The following is a 24365-nucleotide window of genomic DNA, read 5'->3' as shown; positions in this document are numbered from 1 at the left end:
AGATGGCATGATTTTATATAAAGAAAATCATAAGGAATCTATCAGAAAACTATTAGAACTAATAAACAAGTTCAGCAAAGTTATGAATACAAGATCCATACACAAAACTTTTATAGTTTCCAACTGTTAGCTGCTCACCCCCAAAAGTATCCACATGGACGTACAGGAGTAGCAAAAGTAGGTTTACAGTTGTGCATATGCTAAACAGTTTATTCTTGTATTATTATTTTTTTAATAATTGTATTACAACTACAAATTTATTTCTGCCCACCTCTGTATATGCAGGGAAGAATCCAGGAAGGGAAATCAATTTTTGTTAATTACAGCAGAAATTAGCACATTTTTTTTTAACATCTATTTTTAACCCACACATTCAAATAACAGCATTGTTGTGCACTTGGTATGTGCTAGACATCATTTATGTGCTTTACATGTATAAATATATTAATGCTGTAGTTTATCAACACATAGTCACACTAAATATTATCAGCCCCATTTCACAATTGGGAACACTGAGGTAGAGAATGATTAAGTAACTTGGTCAAAATCACATACAGTAATCCTCCCTTATCCTCAGGAAATAAGTCCTAAGACACCCCACATCCCCAGTGGATGTCTGAAGCAGAGAATAGTACCAATATATACTATATACTATGTGTATTATACATACTTATGATAAAATTTTATTTATAAATTAGACACAATAAGAGATTAACAATAATCGCTACTGATAAAATAGAACAATTATAATGATCCTATATAATAAAAAGTTAATGTCCTAATTAGACCAGAATGATCTTCTGGAATGACCAGTGGGCAGTGGGTGGGGCCGTGGGACCGTGAGGCAGCCAGGGCTGTGAGGGCCTAGTCTTACATGGATTTTGTGCATTGGAACTCTATTATAACTATAATAAAAATATGTGATATATACTCACCTTTTCACTTAAAGGAAGCACTTTTTGGCTTCTTTTTGGCATATTCTAATTGCCAGCATCACTGCTCTTGCACTTTGGGGCCATTACTAAGTCATGAACGTAAACACTGTGATACTGCGACAGTCAAACTGATAATAAAGATAGCTACTAAGTGATTAATGGGCAGTAGTGTATGCAATGTCCATGCACTGGACAAAGGGATTATTCACATCCCAGATTGGATGGAGCTGGACAGCACAAGATTTCAACATGCTACTCAGAACCATGGCAATTTACAACTTATAAGTTATTTATTTATGTAATTTTCCATTTAATATTTCAGACCACATCAGACTGAAGGTAATGGAAACCACAGAAAGAGAAATCACAGATGAGAACTTTGTACCTAGAAATTTGTAAAGCCAGGTTCATGTATTTTCTTTCCTCAGAAGACAGCTGAGTTCTTTTGAGGAGAATGAGATAAAGAAGAGCACCAGCCCTAGCTGGTTTGGCTCAATGGATAGCATTGGCCTATGGACTGAAGGGCCCCTGTGTTCTATTCGAGTCAAAGGTACATACCTGGATTGCAGGTCTCATCTCCAGTAGGGGGCATGCAGGAGGCAGCCCATCAGTGATTCTCTCATCATTGAGGTTTGTATCTCTCTCTCTGTCTCTCCCTCTCCCTTTCTCTCTGAAGTGAATAAAAATATATTGAAGAAGAAGAAGAAGAAGAAGAAGAAGAAGAAGAAGAAGAAGAAGAAGAAGAAGGGCACCAGACTAGGAGTAAGAATGACTGATTCTTCTTACACTAAAGCAAGTTGTCTGACCTTGAACAATTTTACCCTCTCTAACTCTCAATCTTCTCATCTGTAAAAAGAGGGAGTTGGATTAAGCCAAAGCTAAGCCTCCTACCACTTCTAATTCCCTCACACTGGTCTCACTCATGCCTGATTTATGAGTTACAAACTCTCCCTTTTCCAACCACCCAGGAAAGAAGAGGGCCAGAAGAGGACAGCCACCTACTTGTCATGACAAGAAATAGGAGAAACCAAAACAAGACCGCATGTTACTTGCACAAGTTGCTGTGTCAGCGAGTTGTGGATATAGGTGAAAAGCATGGTTATAATTAGAGCAGCAGCCTGAGGGCTCCACCAGCCGCCTGGAGCACCGCTGGATCTGCCGACTGCACGCACAGGACTCCGGGCAGCTTGCTCTGGCCTTGAAAATGATCCTTAAAAGGATTTTCTTCCTTCCTCGAGGGAAAGAAAACCCATTGACATAAAACCTCACTTCCCTTCCGGCTTCCCCTGTGCAATACCACTCCAGTAGAGATCGAGTGTTGATAAATGCAGGGGAAAGAAAAAAAAAAAAAATCAGTAAGCTGAGCCTGGTCACATTGCTCCTTGTGATATAGTTTTATTTTTAACCTCGAAATACTTGGACTATTTCTGTCGGACTTTTCTCTCCTTTCCCAGCCTCCTGGACAGAACTCTGCTCTGTGCGGCTGATGCAGCTTCCTCTGCCTCCCAGGACCTGCCTGCGCGCAACCAGGGGACACAGGCGCAGCAGATGCTGACGCAGCCCACGCGGTGCAGGTAAGCTCTTCAGGCGTGAGCTGGAGCACCCAGGAGACATTTGAAATGGCGAGCACGGAGACTGAGGCTGAGGTGCACATCACCTTTTCGCTCTGAGCAAGAGGATTGTCCAGCCAGTTACTGACGTAGGGGCCTTTGGGAATGGGAGGTGGGGGTTTTGGTGCTGAGAATGAGACCCAGCCATGTGCAAACTCCTGCTTTGAATTCTAAAATCTTAGAGCAAGAAGAGATTATCTGCTTTCTGACGGCTTAGGTCCTTCCTTCTGCAATCAGCCAGGGTGGTTATGCAGTATCTCTGAAGTTACACAGTGCCCATGAGGGGTCCCAGGGTTGAGGGCAGGAAGTGGTGAGGAAATAGATGGCAGGCCTACCCTAGGATTTTCTGAAGTCTAAATGCTGTGATCTTTTCACCAATCAGCATTTGCTATGTTCAGTGAAAGTAATCCTCCTGTGGTTTAAATTCTATCCTCTGTGTCTTCCTACCAGTTAATGTAGCACAATTGTATTTACTGCATGTATTATTTAAACTCAGAGTTTAAAACCTATTTTTTCCCCCTAACAATACTCCCTAGATATGGCTCTCTCCAGCCCCCAGCTCTTGAATCCAAAATGCATTCCCAGAATAGAAGTGAAAGTATTTTACCAGTTGAAATATTTATACAGACTTTTGCACACAAACTATAAATTATTACAGACTTGTGACTTGCACATACAGAGGGGCCAGTGTAAAATAATTAATGATAATTGAGGTATTGCAAGATTTAAAATGGAGCTAGATCATTTCTACCTTTTGGAATAACTGCACAGAACTGGCAGGGAGAAGGGAGCAGTGCTTATTTTCATGTTTTTTTTCTCTGAGCCTTGCTTTGGTGTTATATAGTTTAGAGTTCAGCTAAGGACACTGGGAAGTGGCCTATGCAGCAAAAGTGATTCTGTACACGCTGAAGAACACAAGCTGAAGCCACCAATGTCAAGTAAAGGGAGATCTACCCAGACAGTCTAGCTCCTGCTTGCCTGCCTCTGTGCAGCTCAGAATTCTGCTCTCAGGGTCTCGGTTATAATTATGCCTGTTTGCTGTGCACAGTTAAATGCACTATGTATAACTGCATTTAATCTTGTCAGGTTTCCCACGACACCAAGGTCTTCAAGGTATATGCTGGGGTCTCTCCTAGGAAGACTGGAGAGTATTGGCTTAGGAGTAACCAAGAAGGCAGGATGACTTATAGCTACCCGTAGGTAATCCATCCTTAGCCAACACAAAAGAAAAAGAAAGGCCATTTAAAACACTGATACTAATAATACAAGTGCCAGATATGAGAATTAGTTAGCTATTTAAATAACTAGAAAGTTTACAGGTAGAGAGATTCGTAGCACAGGTGAACTGCCGATGGGGGCGGGGGGGTGAATAGATTTGGAAGAGAATGGTCATGTTTTTGGGGTACAGTGAAACTGTTGGAATCATAGCCCAAAGGCCTGGAATATGGAGCCAGATATGGAAATTATCTTCAGGGAACTGGTTAGATGTTAAAATCTCAAGAGGAAAGGGATTACTTTCATTTAACTTTATACATTTTCTTTCCCTAGAAATAAGTATCTCCATAGTGGAGAAACAGGTTCACAATGTATAATTAAAGTAATTAATGAATTGACTGGTTAATTGGTTAAGAATTAAAGAATATCTCTGACCTTTAACTTTCAGCCTTGCCACTTCCACCAGAATTAAAGCTCAGGAATAAATAAGTATTACCATATGTGGAGGCAAAATAGTTCATCACTGACATGTGAGGGGTGCAGAGCCCCTTGCCTAAAAATAACTCCCTGACATCAAACCTGTATACCTACTACCTTTAAAATCATAGCAAAGAATGTTAACACTATTATCTGTTAATCCCATTCTCTTTTTACTTGAGTCAGTGATTTAAATATACCTGCCAAATGCCTTCTCATGACTTTCTTGGCCAACATCACTCAGACGCCACCTCTTCCTCATTCTTCCATGCTCTGCCCTATTTTGTCCTTGGTACAATCTAAGTTGCTCACATGCCCTTGGCCACCACCACACGAGAAGCTCGGTGTGGCACTGTGGTTTCTACAGAATCTCTCAATAAAATTCAATGGGAGGAGGGTGGGCAAGACATTTGACTTTCCTGGGCCTCAGTTGCTTTTATAGGAAGTAAAGAGGTTAATTGAGGTATTGCAAAGTGGTTTTGGGGCCATCAGCATTGTCTAGAACTTATTATTATTATTTTTATATTTTTTATTTATTTTTTTACACAGAGCTAGAAACATCCATGAGAGAGAAACATGGACCAGCTGCCTCCGGCACACCCCTTACTGGGGATGTGGCCACAACCAAGGTACATGCCCTTGACTGGAATTGAACCTGGGATCCTTAAGTCCGCAGGCCAACGCACTATCCACTGAGCCAAACCAGTTTCAGCTGTCTGGAACTTATTATATGAGAAGACTCTCAGGCCCCACCCCAGTCCTACCAGATCATAATCTGATTTTTAAAAGATTGCTCAGTGGTGCCAATGCACATAGAGGCTTTCTGCTTACCTGTGCACGGAAGGGTTGTGGGTTCAATTCCTGGTCAGGGCCTGGGAGGCAGCCAATCAATTACATTGATATTTCTCTCTCTCTCTCCGTTCCTCTCTAAAATCAGTAGAAGCATATCCTCAGATGAGAATTAAAAAAAAACAAAACAAAAAAAAACCCCTGCTATCTTTGAAAGAAGTAGCTCTTTCAAAGTGCTGCTGTCTTTGGCGTTCTATTCAATCCTGCTCAATAAATGTTAACTGAGTGTTAGGAGCAGTGTTAGCTATGTTCTCTCTGTCCCTCAGAAACCAGTTTACACATTCTTTGAGGTCATTCCATTTGTTCTCCATGTTCTGTTAATATCCCAATCAGAGCTTCTTTTGCTGCAGGGAAATGTTCTGCTCAGAGCACTTCTGCCTCATCTCTGGCCTTCGTCAGGCTGTCTCCCCACTCACACTGTCACAACAGCACTGCTCTCGGGTTGTACTGACTCCCACAACCAATCATGAGAAAGAAATGAAGTCTCAGTTGACACCTTCTTCTTCTTCTTCTTCTTCTTCTTCTTCTTCTTCTTCTTCTTCTTCTTCTTCTTCTTCTCCTCCTCCTCCTCCTCCTCCTCCTCCTCCTCCTCCTTCTTCTTCTTCTTCTTCTTCTTCTTCTTCTTCTTCTTCTTCTTCTTTTTCTCCTTCTTCTCCTTCTTCTTCTTCTTCTTCTTCTTCTTCTTCTTCTTCTTCTTCTTCTTCTTCTTCTTCTTCTTCTTCTTCTTCTTCTTCCTGAACGAGCAGCATAATGTGTCAAACAATTAAATTACAAACTTCAAACTAGGAAAAAAGATGCCCTCAACTTGCCTTTGTGGTGTCTAAAAGGTGCTCCTGGATGTGTACTATGTGAGTTCCTCAAGTGCTTAAGGAATAAATGCTTTGCGGTGATGACCAGAGACCAAAGGGGGAAGGAGTTTGGGGAACTCACATTCTTAAAAGTAAGGTAAGATTTTTTTTTTTATAAAAGATTATTAAGCTGGAAGGGGTATGTGAGATATATCTGAGTGAGGGAGAACTGGAAGTGGCAAGGCCAACCAAAGCTGTGGGACTGATGCAATGGGAAGAAATAAAGGTCTGGACAAGGAAGATGACCTTCCTGGAGAGGAATGACTAACAACTGAGTGAGCCTTGTATTAGACACTTTCCCTACTTTATCTCATTTGATCCTCAGATGATCCTATGGGTGTTTATGAGCCACATTTTATGGATGAATAAGTTTTAGGGAGATTAAATAACTTGTCAAAAATTATTTAACTAATATATGCGAGTTCATTTATTTATTTTATTCGGGGGTCTCAGATAAAGCCTCCTTGTGGAGATAACACATAAGGTGACATTTAAATGGCAAGAAGGAGCCCATAACAGAAATAAAAAGCAAGGGGAGAATTTTGGCAGAAAGACCAAGTGGAAAGGCCCTACCTGGAATTAAGCAACAGGCTTGAGCTACGTGCTCCAGGGAAAGAGAAAAAACTAAAAGAGGCGAGCAGGGCACACTACGTTTTGTGGGCCAAGATAAGGACTTCAGAATTTATTCCTTGTGATGGGGATCCACTGGAGATTTTAAGTGGCAGTAATGACCTAGTATTAAAATCACTCTTTCTGCTAGTGAATATAGATTCTGGGGCACAAGATGAGAGGAGTGAAACTGATTATCAGGTTATTGCATCAAACTGGGTAAGAGATGATGGTGCTTAGACCAGGCAGTGGTGGTAGAAATGAGGAGGAAGAAAGAAAGAAAGAAAGAGAGAGAGAGAGAGAGAGAGAGAGAGAGAGAGAGAGAGAGAGAGAGAGAGAGAGAGAGAGAGAAAGGAAGGAAGGAAGGAAGGAAGGAAGGAAGGAAGGAAGGAAGGAAGGAAGGAAGGAAGGAAGGAAGGAAGGAAAAGAAAAGAAAAGAAAAGAAAAGAAAAGAAAAGAAAAGAAAAGAAAAGAAAAGAAAAGAAAAGAAAAGAAAAATAAAATTGCTCACTGCCTTTTCAGATCTTTCTCCAAGGCCTTCCTACCTAATTGGGCAATAGCTCCTTTGTGATTAGGTGCAAAGTATCAAGCATTTTCAATAGTGGTTCTTTAATTGAGCTTCTTTAATTGAGCTTTCAACAGAATCAGCTAGTTCTTTAATTGAGCTTTCAACAGAATCAGCTGGATTCAGTAGGTCTAATTCCCTAGGTCTAGTTTGTAGGTCCCAGAAATTTATATTTCTAACCAGTTCTCAGGTAATGCTGATGTTGATCTGAGTATACCCTTTAAGGACCACTATTTTAGCTGACCTACCCTTTCTTATTAAGTTGCTCCTTTCTGAACGGTCCATACAGCATCGCAGCCTGCATCAAATAAAGTTCCTGCTCCCCTGCCAGGTTCTAAATACTTCCCTATTCCTTTAAAGCACATGTGTCAAACACAAGGCCCGCGGGCCAAATCCATCCCACCAGGCCTTGCAATGTGGCCCGCACCGCGCTGTCATCACTGCACTCCGCTGCGTTTCCATCACAATGACAGTTTATGACTGTTCAGTAAACCATTCGGCCCGCGATTTAGGCTGGATTTTAGATTTTGGCCCCTTCTCTGATTGAGTTCGACACCCCTACTTTAAAGAAATATCCATCTCTCAGACTCATGTACCAGGTCCTTTCAACTACTCAGATTCCACTTAAACTGCATTTAGTACTACCAGCAAAATCTAGTTCTTTGTAGATCTTGAATTATTTAAGTCTAAATTATATTGACTACTGTTTCCAAGAATTTAAAGGTGAGCAGAGGGGCACAGAAACTTAAGGAGGAAATGGCACCTGGATAACCTTAGGTTTTTCAGATATAGAATTTTGTCAACTTTTTCACAGTGAAGCGTTTCAGTGATCTATGTGATTTAATTTAGTAGGTGTTTCATTTTAAAACTCAGAATCTATCATATATTACAGTACATATTTTAACCCTAAAAATTTTACTTTTACATTTGTAGTCCCTGCAATGCAAATCCATGGGTCCTGAAAAGTCTTCTTATTTCCTCTATTCAGATGGGGCACAGGATGGGCATGGTCCAGAGAAGGGAGGGAAAAAGTCCTCATGGGGATGAAGGTGCTTCTTAATGAAGAGCATCGGCTCCTCTACGATTTGGGAAGATTATATCTGTAGGTATCTTTCTGTTCCTAACTGGAGGAGCAGAGGCCCTCCCCCTAATAGGCTCTACTCTTGGGTTTGCTTTCTTCCAAATCATGGGATGGACCACATCATGTCTCTGTGGATTTCCAAGGGGAAGACACAGTGTAATCTAGCAAACAGGACAGAATTTGAAGCCAGATAAACAGGGGGTTTTGTGCCTCAGAATTCTTGTCTGTAAACTGGAAATGGTAATGTCCATCTCACATGGTCATTGTGAGGATTAAGCGAGAGGTTATGTAAAAGTACATGTTAGGTGCTAGAATCTTGTTTCTCTTTCTCCATGACATCCAAAATGCAGAGAAATTACTCAATCCAAGCAGTCAGACAAACACCCTGGAGGACAAGGATCCAGTCATTGCACTGGCATAGAGTCTAGGAAAACAGGGCATCTTCTCCTCCAAGACAACCAATGGTATATCTAATGTGATCAACTTGGGGTGACAACAATTGGCTCCAAACCAGGTGACCCATTATCTGCTTAAGTTTGCCTGGGACTAAGAGGCATCCCAAGACTTGGGACTTTTAGTGATAAAACCAAGAGAGCCCCAGGCAAACCAGGGCCATTGGTCACTTGGCTTACCTACCAATAATTAGACTGTCAGGAATGTTAGACTGTCCTTTATCTCAGTGAGAAAATTTCCCCCCAGATATACAGCAAAAGGTTCAGGTGTGGTTCTGTCTGCTCTTAGACAGTATTCACCTTTCTATGTTTACCTGCCAAGCTTCTCCAGAGTCATCTCTACTCACTGTGTCTTAGTGCTCAACACATGCCCTCTCTCAAAGTCACTTATCTGGTGTCTCTCCAGAACCTGTGGACGATCTTTAAATAGCAGCATTAAAACACACACACACACACACACACACACACACACACACAAAAAAAAAAAAAATAGTAGCATCTTTGTTGTCTACATGCAATTGTTTTTCTTTCCTTTTAAAGGGATGTTTTCAAATAACTTCAAATAGATGGAGAGCAAAAGGCTCCAACCACAAATATTTCCTACTTCAATATCACTGTTCCTAAGAATCATGCTTTATAAAGAATCATGCTGAAGGATAAGAAACCAGTGGGCTTTGAGTTCTTCACCACTGTCCTGCCAGCCAGGCACACCCCTGCTACTGGGGCAGAGTGCTCACTACACACACAGAGCATAGAACTGTGTAGGTCTATGTAGATCTTTGAACTATTTTCCCTTCCCAGAAACTGGGCTCAACTTGTGGTAGAAACAGGCAAGCAGATATGAGGTTGGACATTCCGTGTAGTTTTTTTCATATAGCCTTATTCCATGTGTGATATGCCTCTTCTTTGCCACCTAAAAACTGACAGGGGACTCTGACTCATTCAGATTCCATCCTTATTAATTCATATATTTTATCAATAGAAAGCAGATGGTCACATTCTCCTAGCCAGGGCACCGGACTTGCCAACACTGGAGTGTGTGCTTAATAGCTTTCCCCTCCCTTCCCAGCAAACACCATATTTTGAATGGTCAAGGGCCCCACAGCACAGCTGAAATGCCACATTTGCTCTGGCAAGAGCTCTGCATCGTCATCATCATTCCTAACCTCCTGGCAGCATGGAGACTACGGCTCACCCTTTCTTTTATATCCGGGCCACCTACTGCTGACTCTTAACTCTCTGGTGTCTCCTTCTCTGGCTCTACTTCTTCCTAATGTCCCCAAAGTGTCACACTTAGCTATGTACTTCAAAGCTCAGATTTCTATTTTGTGTTACTTCCCCATTTATGTCTCTCTCTCTCTCTCTCTCTCTCTCTCTCTCTCTCTCTCTCTCTCTCTTCTCTTTCTCTCTCTTCTCTCTCCTTAAATCTATTTTCTTTTTCTTTTTTAAGTTTTTACAGAGAGATAAAGGGGGGAGGGGAGCGAGAGAGAGAATTGAGAGAGAAACATCATTGGTTGCCTTTTATACAAGTCCCACTTCGGATTGAACTTGAAACCTGTATATGTGCCTGACTGGGAATCGAACCTACCACCTTTGTTGTAAGGGACTGTTGTTCTAACCAACTGAGCCATACCAGCCAGGGCCTCTCTCATTTTTAAGTGGATAGTTCTCAAATCTGCATCTCTATATTCTAACACCTCATCTTCCCATACATTAGATCTGTCAGCACCCAAAGCAACTTGAATTAAACTTTCTGGATCTATCTGGCTAGTGTGACTCAGTGATTGAGCATTGACCTATGAACCAGTAGGTCACAGTTCCTATTCAGAGCACATGCCCAGGTTGTGAACTCAATTCCCATAGGGGGCATGCAGGAAATAGACTATTGATGATTCTCTCTCATCATTGATGTTTCTCCCTCTCCCACCCTCTCTCCAAAATCACTAAAAACATATAAAATATATATTTTTAAACTTTCTGGATTCATCTTTCTTCCCAAAACAATTTCCACTTCAGAATTCTGTTTTTCTCAGAATGATGGCCAATATTCTCTCTTCTTGGTCCTAAATATTGGAATCAACTTTGATTCCTCTTCTTTCCTCATCTTCAGCCAGAAAAAAAAGTTAGTTAATTTTCCCTTGTAATGTCTCCTATCTGTTTCATCTTATCTATCTCTAATGTCATCAGTCTTCTCCATCCAAGCTTTCTTCACATCCTCTATGTAGCAGTTTCTAACTATGGGTCCTCCAACTTCATCCCTCCACTATGAGTTGACATCAATTACAGTGTTAAGTGACTCCTTATTAAGTATCAAATAATTACAGATGATTTAGCTTAATATTTGTGAATTTCCACAATGGACATTGCCCCCCAAGAGTGGTTTTAGAATATAATGGGAGCCTATTGAATATTAAATTGTATGTTAAAAGATCCAGTAACTGGACTCTTGAATCCAAAAGATATCTTTTGCCCAATCTTACTCTGCTCCATCTCAGTACAACTATCATGGCCTTTCACTCTTCTAAACCCCTCTCTGGATTTAACACCTTGATGTATCTTCTACTGGGCCCTGAACCCGGTTGGTGTTCTGGCTTTCAACTTCTGATCTGCCTCCTGATCCAGGTTATCAGGGGTATAGAGCACTCTGGCATGATCCCTTCTTCACACTCAGCTCTCCCAGTGCCCAATAATCAGGTGGGGAATGTGTTAAGAATAAAATTCCAGAACACACCTCTCACTCAGGTCAGGGATATAGACAGCATCTATATCAGTGTTGTTCAATAGAACTTTCTATTAAGATGGAAATGTTCTATTCTGTGTTGTCCAGTAGAGTAGCTACTAACCATATGTGGCTTTGAGCATTTGAACTGTAGCTAGTATTCCTGAGGCACTAAATTATTAATTTTATTTAATTTTTATCACTTTAAATTTAAATATCCACATGTGGCTAATGTCTACCATACTGAACAATGCATATCTATAATTTAACAAACACTGATTCTAATAAGCAACAGTGTTTAACCACCATTCCAAGTGACCCTTATGCACACTTACTGGCTCAGAGTAGGTAATCAACAAATGCTTGTTGAATAAATGGGTGAACAAATGAATACCTAAAAGAATCAGAATATAATTACCTTGAAATTTAAATCTGTCTCTTCTGAAAAAATGTTGAGGGGGGCTTTCCCAGATTAAAGAGGCTAAAAACATTAACAAAATGTAATAAATTGACCTTAAAGGAATCCTGGTTCAAATATTTTATATATATAACATTTTGGGGATATCTGGAGAAACATGTTACATGATGTTAAAAATTATTTTGTTTTCTTAGGTAAAATTATGTTATTACAATTACAAAGGAAAATGTCTTTATTTTTAGAAAATATATGCTGAGATTCTTGGGGATGAAGTGAAATTATATCAGCAACTTATTTTCAAGAGTTTTGGCCAAAAATGTGTGATTGTGTGTGTATGGAGAGAAAGACAGGAAGCAAACATGGCAAATGTTAACTATTATTGAATCTAGGTGGAGTACATTTGGGTGTTTATTGTATATATTATTTCTATATATTTGAAAAACAATTTTAAAGTTGAATAAAAATTCACCCACAATGAATTGGAAAATCCTAAAAAAATAAAATTTAAATACTGCATATCTTCTGACTGTTATAGCATAGTAAGAAGCTAGGAGAATTCCAGGACAAGTGGAATAGGGAAACTAAGACAGATAGTTAAATAGCAATTTGTGGCCACCAAGTAAATCTTATCTTCCCTAAACCAAGGACTCTTAGAATAAATGGTTTCTACTTCTCATCCGCAATTAGAGGGTAAATAGCTTAAATCATCCTACTCAGGGAGACAGAAAACAGAAATTAAATTAAGTGGCATTTGCCAACCACACCCAAGGACAGACAAATTAAGAGAATAAATCTCATGCTGACCAATCAGCATAAAGCTAATAAATTTTCAATTGATCTGCTCCTAAGAGTTCTCCTAAAAACCCAGCCTTTAAAACCCCTGAAGATGGAGGTCCCAGGCCACTCTCCCTCCAGGGAGCAAGCCTGGGCCATTCCCTTTCCACTCACCTTTCCCCCAGGTACATATCCCTTAACCTCTAAGGAACCCCATAAGACTTGAAACCAGGGGAGCAATAGGCAGCAGCAGCTCATCCTAGTCTAACCCCCTGAACCTGTCTCGAAGGCCCTCTTTTCTCTGACTTCCCAGTGGGCTAAAGCAGCCCAGCTTGGGGTCTCTTGCTACTTCTTCTATGCCCTTCCTAGTTTTACTGTCCTAAGTGTGTTTTTGCTGAGGTCAATAAAATCTTGCTTGCTTTTCTATATTTTGTCTCTTGACTGAATTCTTTCCTTCAAGAAGACAAGAACTAAGGTCTCCTCATCTCACCAGTAACATGACTTCCAGATGCTAACCCCTTCTCCGACTAACACAGCACTGAAATCATGATACTAATTCTCTAAGACAGGTGTTGCAAACAGGCATCCACAGATCTATATAGGCCGCATACACGTTTTTTTCCTTGGCCCAAATAGAGGTTTTAAAAGAATTAGTTGCCAATATTTAAAATGTCAAGAATTTTTATCTTGACATATTATGTAATTTTTTTTTGGTAACATAATTAAATATAAATTCTTTACAATAGCAAACCAGTATAGTTAACTTCCTATGGGACATGTACTATTCTAAGCATTTCAAGTACTGTATTTAATCCATTTGTTCCTCACAATAGGTAGGTATTATCATTTTCCTCCCTTTTCAGATGGGGAAACTGATGAAAAAAGAGGTTAAGTCACTTTCCCAAAGTCTCACAGCTATGACTTCTAGTGTCAGGATGGAATCCCATGCTGTCTGCTTCATAACCACTGCACTATACCACCACTCAAAAATCTGCACCCCAGCCAAAACTGGTTTGGCTCAGTGGATAGAGTGTCGGCCTGCAGACTGAAAGGTCCTGGGTTCGATTCCGGTCAAGGGCATGTACCATGGTTGCAGGCACATCCCCAGTAGGGGGTGTGCAAGAGGCAGCTGATCGATGATTCTCTCTCGTCGATGTTTCTCTCTATCCCTCTCTCTTCCTCTCTGTAAAAAAATGAATAAAATGTATTTAAAAAAAAGAAAAAAGATCTGCACCCCTCATTTCTCTAGGAAAATCAGAAGATCTGGAAACATTCCCACTTGGGACCAACTAACAAGAGCCCAAAAGCTATATTCCCCTGAAGGCAGGGTAACTTCTCTTCTTTTTGCCACAGTCCCCACTGCTTCTGGGGCCTTAGGGGTTAGGCTCTCCTCTCGCCACAGCACAGCTGAATACACCAGTGAGGGACACATGACAGATATTTCACCTGTGCACTGCCCAGACTAAGCCAGATGTCAGGCAATCCTCTAAGTGGACATGAAGCCTCAGTGGGAGAGAACGCTAGTTACAAAGGTAACTTGGACCAGACGTGTGTATGTGCAGCAGGTTTGGATGGTGGCAGAGTGGAATGTCAGGATAATTGTTGGTAGATAGTGGGAAAAAGTTATGAAAAGCCTAAGTTACACACAGCATGGTTGGCAAGAATGCCCCATAAGAGGCAGTGTGGGTCAGTGAAAAAAGCATAAATTAGGGTGGCCTGGGTTGAGACTTGATTCCATCGCTTAGCTGCTATATTACCTTGGACAAACTATTTAACTCCTTTGGCATCCATTTCCTTTACTATAAAATGGGGCAATAACATCTTTAGGGTGGTGGACGGAATTAAATTAGAGAAGTCTCTTTGGCCCCTGTTAATATAGATAACCATTCATGTTTGTATTTTTATATTTTCCCCTAGAGTTATAAAACAAGAAGAAATCTGGAAGCTATGGTAAGTACTAAGTTCTTCTTGGATCTTTACATATTAGGGGTCCAGGTTTGGCTTTATTTAGCCTGTAGCCTAAGCAGCTGGTATCTTGTCCTTATGGCTTATTTTTATTGGCTGCTTTGTCAAACCAGGGCTGCTAGAGCAGAACCTAGAAGAGATGGACATGGAGTAGGAGAAAAGCAGAGAGCTAAGGAAGATTTGTGAGCAAAGATTTTTAGTAAACCTTTAAAAATAAAAAATAAAATCCAGCAGTAATGTAAATGACTAAAGTCTCTTCATTCAGTGTTTCATTGAGTACCTACAATAGTCCAGGCAGTGACGGGTGCTAGGGATGCGGATGTAGACAAAACCAGACATGAGCCTGTCCTCCCAGCATGTCCACTGGTGGTAGTTGGTTAAATGAATGACAGCACTCTCATTCTGGAGTTTACACTGCCATTATGAAGAAAGTTTGTAGAGAATAATTAATAAAACAGCCTAATCTCATGTTATAATAGCAAGTTAAAAGACAGATACAAAATTGCATTCACAGTATTAACTGTGTAATATAAATCACCCATAATCCACAACTTAAAAATAATAATTGTCAACATTGAACGTCATTGCATTTAGCACTGTCTTTCCCCCCCCCTCCTACTCTAAACACCTCTATTATATACATAAAATGAACATACAGAAAAGAGTGATATAGTTATTATTTCTGGGTTGTGGGATTATGAGTGATTTTTCGCTTTTTTTCTCTACGATGTTCTATATTTTCCAAGGTTCCTATAGGGAGCATGTATAAACAGGAAATAAGTCCATTAAAAACTCAGTCACAGTCACACGTAGAGCTTCTCTCCCAGCAGTCATTTGTTTTCTCTTTCCCTTGGCCTTTGCTGTCTCCAGGGCAAGGCACGCAGGCCTCTACCGGGACAGCACAGGCACTGTGAGAGCTGCTTCAACCGTCACTGCCACATTCCCGTGGAGCCCAATGTCTCCTGCATGGTGATAAACTGCCACCTGTCCTGTGGTGCCACCTTCCACCTGTGCAAAGAGGCAGAGCATGAGCTCCTCTGCCCATTGGAGCAGGTTCCATGCCTCAACTCAGAATACGGCTGCCCCCTTTCCATGTCCCGCCACAAGCTGGCCAAGCACCTGCAGGTGTGTCCCGCCAGCGTGGTCTGTTGCTCCATGGAGTGGAACCGCTGGCCAAACGTGGACTCCGAGACAACCCTTCATAAGAACATCATGAAAGAGACCCCTAGTGAGGAGTGTTTGGACACAGCCCTGGCCCTCCAGGACCAGAAGGTCCTTTTCAGATCTTTGAAAATGGTAGAACTTTTCCCAGAAACTAGAGAGCCCACTGAGGAGGAACCTACTATGAATGGCGAAGCCAGCTGGGAAGAAATGGGAGGAGCGGTGGGTGGAGCAAATGCTGCTTTAGTGCCACATAGCTCCCTGTCAGCCACTAAAGAAGAGATGGCAGAACTGAGTCAAGAAGAACGCCAGATGTTGGCCAAAACCAAAGAAGGGATGGACCTCGACAAGTTTAGCCAGTGGGAAAATATTTTCAGCAAAGAACATGCAGCCTCTGCTTTAACAAACTCATCAGTGAGCTGTGAGAACAAGAGCCCTAATGGCCCAGGGAAAGAACAGATTTCCGTCAGCAATAACATGATAGGAGAGGCCAGTGCCGAAGAATTACAGGAAAACCAGAGACAGCAGGACTATCATGCAGCTATGGAAACAACAGGGCTTGCCCCTTGGCAGGATGGTGTTCTGGAGAGACTGAAATCAGCGGTGGATGCGAAGGACTACAATATGTATCTGGTGCACAATGGGAGAATGCTTATCCACTTTGGTCAGATGGCTGCTTGCACACCTAAGGAGAAAGACTTTGTCTATGGCAACCTAGAGGCTCAGGAAGTGAAGACAGTGTATACCTTCAAAGTTCCTGTGAGCTACTGTGGGAAGCGGGCGCGTGTTGGAGATGCCATGTTGAGTTGTAAGCCAAGTGAACACAAGGCAGTAGACACTTCAGACTTAGGGATCGCTGTGGAGGACCTGCCCAAGTCAGATCTCATCAAGACCACCCTCCTGTGTGCTTTGGAAAGAGAACTGAAAGGTCACGTCATCTCTGAATCCAGGAGCATTGACGGGCTATTCATGGATTTTGCTACCCAGACATACAATTTTGAGACAGAACAGTTTTCCTCTGGAACAGTGCTGGCTGACCTCCTAACCGCTCCCAACCCAGAGGGGCTCCATGTGGAACTCCACAGTGAGTGTGTGACCAGGAGGCACAACAAGAGCAGCTCTGCCTTCACTTTCACCTGCAACAAATTCTTCAGGAGGGATGAATTCCCCCTGCATTTCAAGAATGTCCACACAGACATTCAGTCAGGTCTTGATGGCTGGTTCCAGCATAGGTGTCCTCTTGCCTACTTAGGATGTACATTTACTCAAAACCATTTCCGCCCACCAGGGAAAAAGGCAAAACTAATCTATAGTCAAGAGCTCAAGACCTTTGCCATCAAGCCAGAGGTTGCTTCTGAGCTGAATGAGGGAAGGAAGAACAACCATCTCTCAGGCCCTGGAGGAAAAGGCCAGAATTCTCTCACCAGCCTGCCCTTGGAGATTTTGCAGTACATTGCTGGGTTCTTGGACAGCATCAGCCTGTCCCAGCTCTCCCAGGTGTCTGTGCTGATGAGGAATATCTGTGCCACTTTGTTACAAGAGAGAGGGATGGTCCTCCTGCAATGGAAGAAGAAGAAGTATTCCCATGGAGGCACCTCCTGGAGAGTCCACAGAGAGGCAAGTAAACACTCACTCATTCAACAAATATTTAAGAGCCTTTTGTGTGACAAACACTGTACTAGACACTGGGATTCTACTAAGTTACTGGGAATAAGACATAATTCCTGAGCTCAAGGTCAGTCCACCAGGGAAGGCAGACTGTTAAACATATTTATGGAAATACAAATGGTAGTACCTGTATATCTTTATGTGTGTGTCCTGGGTATATCTTCTGTGTTCTCACATTATCCATTCTCCAGCCTTCTTCACCAGGATGTACTCATCTCCTCCTACCGCCCCCCCCAGGAGGCTTATCTCTACAGATTGCCTCCACTGGTTCCCTTGCATTTCAGCTTCCAGTTAGGTTGGCCAGGGGTCTTCAAACTACGGCCCGCGGGCCACATGCGGCCCGCAGAGGAGTCTGATCCGGCCCGCCAGGTATTTTGGGCAGTGAGCGCAGCCGAGGTGTTACAGTAGGAATTAGTAGTTCATATAGTCCGGCCCTCCAGCTCTCTGAGGGACTGTGATCTGGCCCCCACTTTAAAAAGTTTGAGGACCCCTGTAACCTAATGGTTGTGTATCAGCAGGAGGCGGGCAGGAGGGAGGGAGAAGAATGAGGTTGACATTTCTATTCTTCTGGCTTCCTCTCTGCATGCATTCTCCCTCCCTGACACTTCGCAGTGGAATGTCTCTCCACTGCAAGTGGTTATGTCAGATGGCTCTTTCCGCATAGTGACTCATTCTGGTCCAACGATCTCCCTTCTTCTTCCATTTCAAGTCTGGGTACTGCCCTATTTCTTGTGGCTTTCCTAAACCATGTCCACAATTTGTATATCATTCCTTTAAAAAATACTCTTCAAATGACCCCATTTAATTGTGCCATATGTTTTCTGTCTGGACTCTGATTGATACAGTAGCCAACAAATTCCCCTCAGTTCCATGTCAACCATATTTTAAACAATTTTTGCCTTTGTTAAGGCACTTTGAAAATAATTTCTTAAATAATTTGCTCCACAATTTCCCCTAGTTCAAATGCCTATTGAAGTTTTTTTTTAAATATTTTGTATATATCAAATGTGTTCCTTTTCCTCCAGTTTACACTTGCTTAACTGTATTATAACTTCTATCACCTTATTTCACTTCTTGTATCATACAGAAGTGAAACTCCTAGTTCATTGTATCCAAAGCGATCTTAGAATACTTTCTCACGGTAAATATGTTAGTAATATGAACCACAAAGTTATGTGCCCATTGAGGTTCATAATTTCATAATTTCACAGTTGAGTTTCTTCCCAATATGTGGGTGTGTGCAAACTGGAGTTAGAGTTGTTTACATCTAAATTTATTAATTATGTCTAAAACATTGTGTATATTTACTATTATTCATTCCCTGAGCAGTCTTCTTCAAAAAAATCATTGAGATCCTTTCTTCCTATACACCCATGCCTACATACATGTGTTAAATAAACACTGACTGCCACCCAAACATGTGCTAGAAATAAGTACGAATGAAACTAAAGCCCTGCCCTTTGGACATTGTATCCTCTAGAATTACCTAATGTCTTCCTCTGTAAAATCAGATGTAAATAATTTCATTTACTTACTAGAAATTGCATTATTTTTTGGCCCATGTTTATTCTCAATTAAATGATTACTGCCCATTCATGGATATAATTTGGGATAAACTAATTTCCTTGCAGAAAGAGAGAGAGAGAGAGAGAGAGAGAGAGAGAGAGAGAGAGAGAGAGAGAGAGAGAGAGAGAGAGAGGAGAGAGAGAGAGAGGGAGAGAGAGAGAGTATTTAGGCGGAGCATCCTTTAACTCCAACTAAATTCTCTTTCTAGAGTTAAAATGGCTCTTTAGAGTAAAAGGGAAATTGTTCTAAGGTTCTAGAAAGCACTTTTCTTTCATAGGAACAATGGCAATAAACTGAGGGTGAAATGGTCAGATTGAAATGGTACTAGATTATGCCTACTCACATGGCCAGATTTTAAAACCAGGGACTTTGCCACCACACCCTAGGTAGAAAGCCCAGAGGATGTTTGAGTACCAGACACCTAGATTTTTACTGAGATTTCTGTTCTAAGCTTTCTTATATGTTGTAATACTTTTAGTTTCAAACACTAGAATACCAACTTAAAGTGACATAAACAAGAAAGAGACTTCATTGGCCCCCAAATAACTAAAAAGTACAAAGGGAATACTTAAATAAAGCTTGATCTAGTAGCTCAAGGAAATACCCCCAATTGATGTTTTTCTTTCCTTTTTAAGTCTCTACTTTCTTAATAATGGCTCCATTTTAAGATATAGGGTTCCCTTGGTGGCTCATGGTGGCTACTAGCAACTCCTAAAACTGCTGTTTCTCATTTCAAATGCAGAGGCAAAAAAAAAAAAAAAAAAAAAAAAGTTCCAGAGTTGAGTCTCATTGAAACTATTTGTATTGATTTGAACTACCTGGTGTGTGTGCGTGTGTGTGTGTGTGTGTGTGTGTGGTGGTGGTGGTGACAAGGGGCCAATATGCAGATTAATATAAGTCATTCTAATACAACTGGACTGGCTAGGAAGATTATCATTTAAGCTAGGAAGGGAAAATTAGGAATTGGGTGCTAGAGAAGGAACTACGAGTCTTCAGCAGCCACTAACCACTCCCTAGAAGCTGAGACCAGGAAAAACAGGAAGACATTTCCTTATATCATTCAAATAAAGCTAACCTGAGGGTTTTGCCCCAATGTTCACTTCTGAGCTTCTGTCTTTCCCAACAGATCTGGCAATTCAGCAGCCTCTTTTCTAAAATCAACAGCTGGGAATTTAATGAAGTCACCTCCATGTCTGAGCACCTGAAGACGTGTCCTTTCAATGTTGTGGAGCACAAGACTGACCCAATTCTTCTAACCAGCATGTGTCAGCCCCAGGAGAAGGCCCGAGAGAGCTTGGTCACCACCTTTAGAGCCAGACCACAAAAAAGACAAACCAACTAAATGTTCAGATACCTCCCTTCTTGAATTTCTCCTTGGAGTTACTGAAAGTAGGACAGAGACTGCTTCTCTCTGTAAACTGCATATATGCTTATCTGGGTGTATTCGAACATGCATTGTCCTTCAAGGTCTAAGAATTTTCTAAGCCCTGCCTTGTACCTGCTATAATACCATACTGATGACTTACTTCTTTTCCTTTTTTATTTCTAAGATAAATCAGGCTGAAGAGAAAATAGGTAACGAGGTCATTGAGGAAGATAAGCCAAATTCCTTAGAAATGAGAGAACAATGAATTCCATAACCAGTATGGGCCTGTGCTTTTATTAGGCAGGGGTTGGGGTGGTCAGTTTATAAGCACGTTCCGATTTGTGGGGCAGGCAATACAGGGATGTGGACTAAGATGCCGGTCCTCCATGGTGAAGGGCTCACAGTTGCAAGGTTCTGGGGTCGGGGCTGTTAGTTGCCCCACTACCCCTAAGCCAAGACAGTCCGAACACAGCCCTACAGAATAGAGACCTTGGCTAAGCACAGCAGCCTTGAAGACATCACAAACCAAAGGATAAATGTTGTGCACAATCTTGGCAACATATAAGAAAAACCTGAAAAATGAAGGGTCCATAAGACACACTATATTCATGGAGAAAATTAGGGCAAAAAGCCTCAAGCCTACATTTAAACATTTTAATAATGATTTAAGAATCAAGGTTCTTTTCTTCTGAAACCTGTAGGTCCAGATTATGAAGAACATTGCATAGCCCAGCACCAGCACCCACTGCAGGGCCTGTGGCACCAGTCACCAGGTCCTAAACACCACCTGAGTAACCCATGGGGATCTTGGGAAGGAAGTGGGACCATAGTGGTTCCCTGTAATCGTTCCTACATGTTATTGGTCATCTTCAAGTGTCAAAAATGGGTGACACTGCTATTTTGGGTAACAAACAGTGATACTCATGAGAACAAAAGTAAAAGGAAAATACACAATTGAAATTGACCTCCCCTAAAGCAGAGTTTCTGGGAACTGCTGACATTGTGGACTGAGTAAATCTTTGTCACGAGGGGCTGTCTTGTGTGTCATAGTATATCTTGCAGCATCCTTAGCCTCTAGTCATAGTACGCCCACAGCTGTAGCAACCAAAACTGTCTCCAGACATTGTTAAATATCCTCTGAGTCACTCCTGGTTAAGAAGCACTGCCCTAAAAGATGACATACCAGTGGCAGTAAGTTAGGATTGGCTGTTTAGTACAGCAAAATCTCTCACACACAGTTATCTACAATGGTGATGACTGCATCAGCTTTGTAGTTACTGAGGAGGTTCTAGACACATGGAGATATTAACTTGTGAATTGAATTAAGTGGGGCTGGTTTGTTTGGTGTGCCTTTATGCCCTGGGATCGTGTTCAAAAGCACATTCCTTCAGCTCTCCCCCAGTGTTGCTGAAGCCAGGAGCTATTTATCTTGTGTTTACATCCCTCTCACTTTAATTGGGGCCATTTTCTCAGTCCTAGCAGTCCTCAAACAAGTGAGAAAGAAGGGAAATGAGGACAGACACTGTGGGCAAGTAGAGAACAAAGAATTTAGCCAACAACAACAACAACAACAACAACAAAAATGAGGCTAATTGATCTGAATGCTTGCTGTTGCCTGGATCTCTCTTTGAACATGGTCTGAAGCTGGTGTAGATGAAGTAGGTGGCACCTCTGAGAGGAGACAAGAAGCATTTGAGCAAGTCCCAGAACAGAAGTATGCTCATCTTTTTATTAGAATATGCCACTTGGTACTATTCGGTTATGTAACTATTTTTCCTCATTCTTATCGTTTGGTTTATATTGCACATTTGTATAGAAGGAATCATTTTCTAAAAATACAAATAGAGTGTGAGCTAAGATTTTATTCGGTGAAGATGAGTAACTAGAAACAACTAACCACTGAAGTGGGAGGGGAAGGAGAAGGGAGATTGCTTCAGGTGTCGGTTCCATGTATTTTGGCTCTAGTCCTTCCTATATGAAAAAAGAAAGCTCCCAAAGTCCATTCTGGGTCTTTCCTTTTACTGGAAGAAAAGAAAGAAAGGGGAGCCAAGGGAGATACAAATTAGGGGCTACAGTTAGATGGGTGAGAAGTATAGAGAAAGGAAGAAAGCAGAAGGGCTTTCCCTTTGCAATCTGGGTGGGTGGGGGCAGACAGGGCTCAGGGAGCAATCACGACAGTGCCACACAGCTCTGTGGGCTGCACAGTTTCTGTCCCACTTTCCTTTCCTTGTTGGTGCCTTCAGAGCAATATTGAATCAATCAACACCATCACATTTTGTAAGATATCTGATTGTACATCTTGCAGAAAAGCAGGATACCGCAGTATATGCACTGGTCTACACAAACAAGCACATTTTTAAAAATATATTTTATTGATTTTTTACAGAGAGGAGGAGAGAGGGATAGAGAGCTAAGAAATGTCAATGAGAGAGAAGCATCGACCAGCTGCCTCTGCACACCCCCCACTGGGGATGTGCCGGCAACCAATGTACATGCCCTTGACCGGAATCGAACCCGGGACCTTTCAGTCCGCAGACCGACGCTCTACCACTGAGCCAAACCGGTTTTGGCCAAACAAGCACATTTTATGGTGAGAGGGCAGTTGGAGCAAAAGGAAAACTTTTTATGAGACTGAATTAGGCAGAAGGTGATTTGGTTAGTGAGATAAGGCTGGAGTGAGTAGCATGGGTGGCAAGCATTATCTGACAGAGGCAAGACAGTTAGACATGGCTTCAGACTAAGAAGCACGGAGGGGAGTGGAAAGGGACAGTGTACCCAGGAATAGGAGCCTGGCTGGAGAGACGTCTCTGAGCAGAGCCCTTGATGAGTATCACCACCAAGATAATCGGTTCAGAGTAGAAATCAGCCAAAGTGGAGGGAGAGGTCTGGAGAACTGAGGCAGTTCTGTAGAATTGTTGCTTTAACAGCATAGGGGTCTGGAAAAGAAGTTTCTGTCTTAAAATAAAGGGGAAAAGTGAAAGAAAAAAAAATCAAGGAGATACTTGGAGATGTAACCATAAATTCTGATGTAACTGTAAAATTCTGATCCGTGTGAGATGTCAAATAAAATTGATGTGAAGAAGGGGATTGTGTATATCTATGATGGCTTACTTTTGTGTACTGGAAATCCCAATGTCTATATAAGCAGCAATAAAAACTGCTTTCCACTCTGAAAGGCTAACTGGGTGAAGCTTGTAAGGTAGAACTAGAGACAGATTTGTGATTCACTGGCAGAGAAGTCATTGTGAAAACAAAGGAGTGTGTATCTTAAAGAAGAGACTAAGCCTGTGGGACACAGTTCTCCAGGCACATGGGCAGCTCACAGCTTTAGGAAGTCCTGGAGCATCTGTGGATCTCGGTCATTAATCCTAGCTGCCACTCTCTTCTTCATCTTTGAAAGTTGGGCCCAACTTCTTATACTGATTATAGCACAAACTTCTATGTCTTACTAACAGGATTCCCTACACCAACCAAATCTCTGGCTTTGATTTAGATTTTGTACTGATTTTGCTCACATCTCCTTTCTCTGGCCTTACAGAGCGCAACGGCCTGGGCTAGGATAAACCCACCATGCCCTGTCCTGGTTCTCCTCATCCCCATACTTTGCTAGTGATTTGTTGGTACCCATCACTGACTGTCTAAATGTTTTCACTGTTTTTCACATCATATTCATCCCTGAACTACACAGAGGCTTCATGAGCTTTTCCCATCTACCCACTTACTTGGCCATCAATTTCAGTCATCCAGCTACAAAGAAGTTGGGACTTTCTTGAGTAGAGGACACAGTCTCTGATTAAATCCTCTTACCAGTTCATTAAAGCCTGTGTTCCTTTAGCTTTTGCCTTTTTGTTGTTGTTGTTGTTGCCAAATATCCCTTTTCCTCCTTCCTAATCTCTAATTTGTGCTTCTTCCTCAAGAATCTTCATATCCTAGAAGAGTTCTACCCTGCCTCCTGTTCCCCACCTTGCCACCATTCCCTAGGCTGATCTGTTAGGACTGGGTTTAAATATAGCTAAAGGAAAGGGCTAGACATCCAGGGCACAGGAGGATGGGCATTGGAGGGAGTCTTCTGGATATGCCTGAAAGA

At 41.7% G+C, this 24365-nt stretch overlaps 1 protein-coding gene across 1 annotated transcript; it reads left to right on the top strand.

Moving 5' to 3' along the window:
- The first annotated feature begins 1762 nt into the window (after positions 1 to 1762).
- On the top strand, positions 1763 to 22629 carry FBXO40 (F-box protein 40). The gene is made up of 4 exons (XM_036448302.2): positions 1763 to 2509; positions 14470 to 14502; positions 15388 to 17295; positions 20039 to 22629. Exons 2-4 carry the CDS (start codon positions 14500 to 14502, stop codon positions 20252 to 20254), a joined length of 2127 nt encoding a protein of 708 aa, XP_036304195.1. The 5' UTR covers positions 1763 to 2509; positions 14470 to 14499; the 3' UTR covers positions 20255 to 22629.
- Positions 22630 to 24365: the final 1736 nt, after the last annotated feature.

This window comes from Pipistrellus kuhlii, unplaced genomic scaffold, assembly GCF_014108245.1.
Source record: "Pipistrellus kuhlii isolate mPipKuh1 unplaced genomic scaffold, mPipKuh1.p scaffold_m20_p_2, whole genome shotgun sequence".
Classification (NCBI taxonomy): Eukaryota; Metazoa; Chordata; class Mammalia; order Chiroptera; family Vespertilionidae; genus Pipistrellus; species Pipistrellus kuhlii.
The sequence above is the reverse complement of the archived record's forward strand: the minus strand, read 5'-3'. Positions and strand labels throughout refer to the sequence as shown.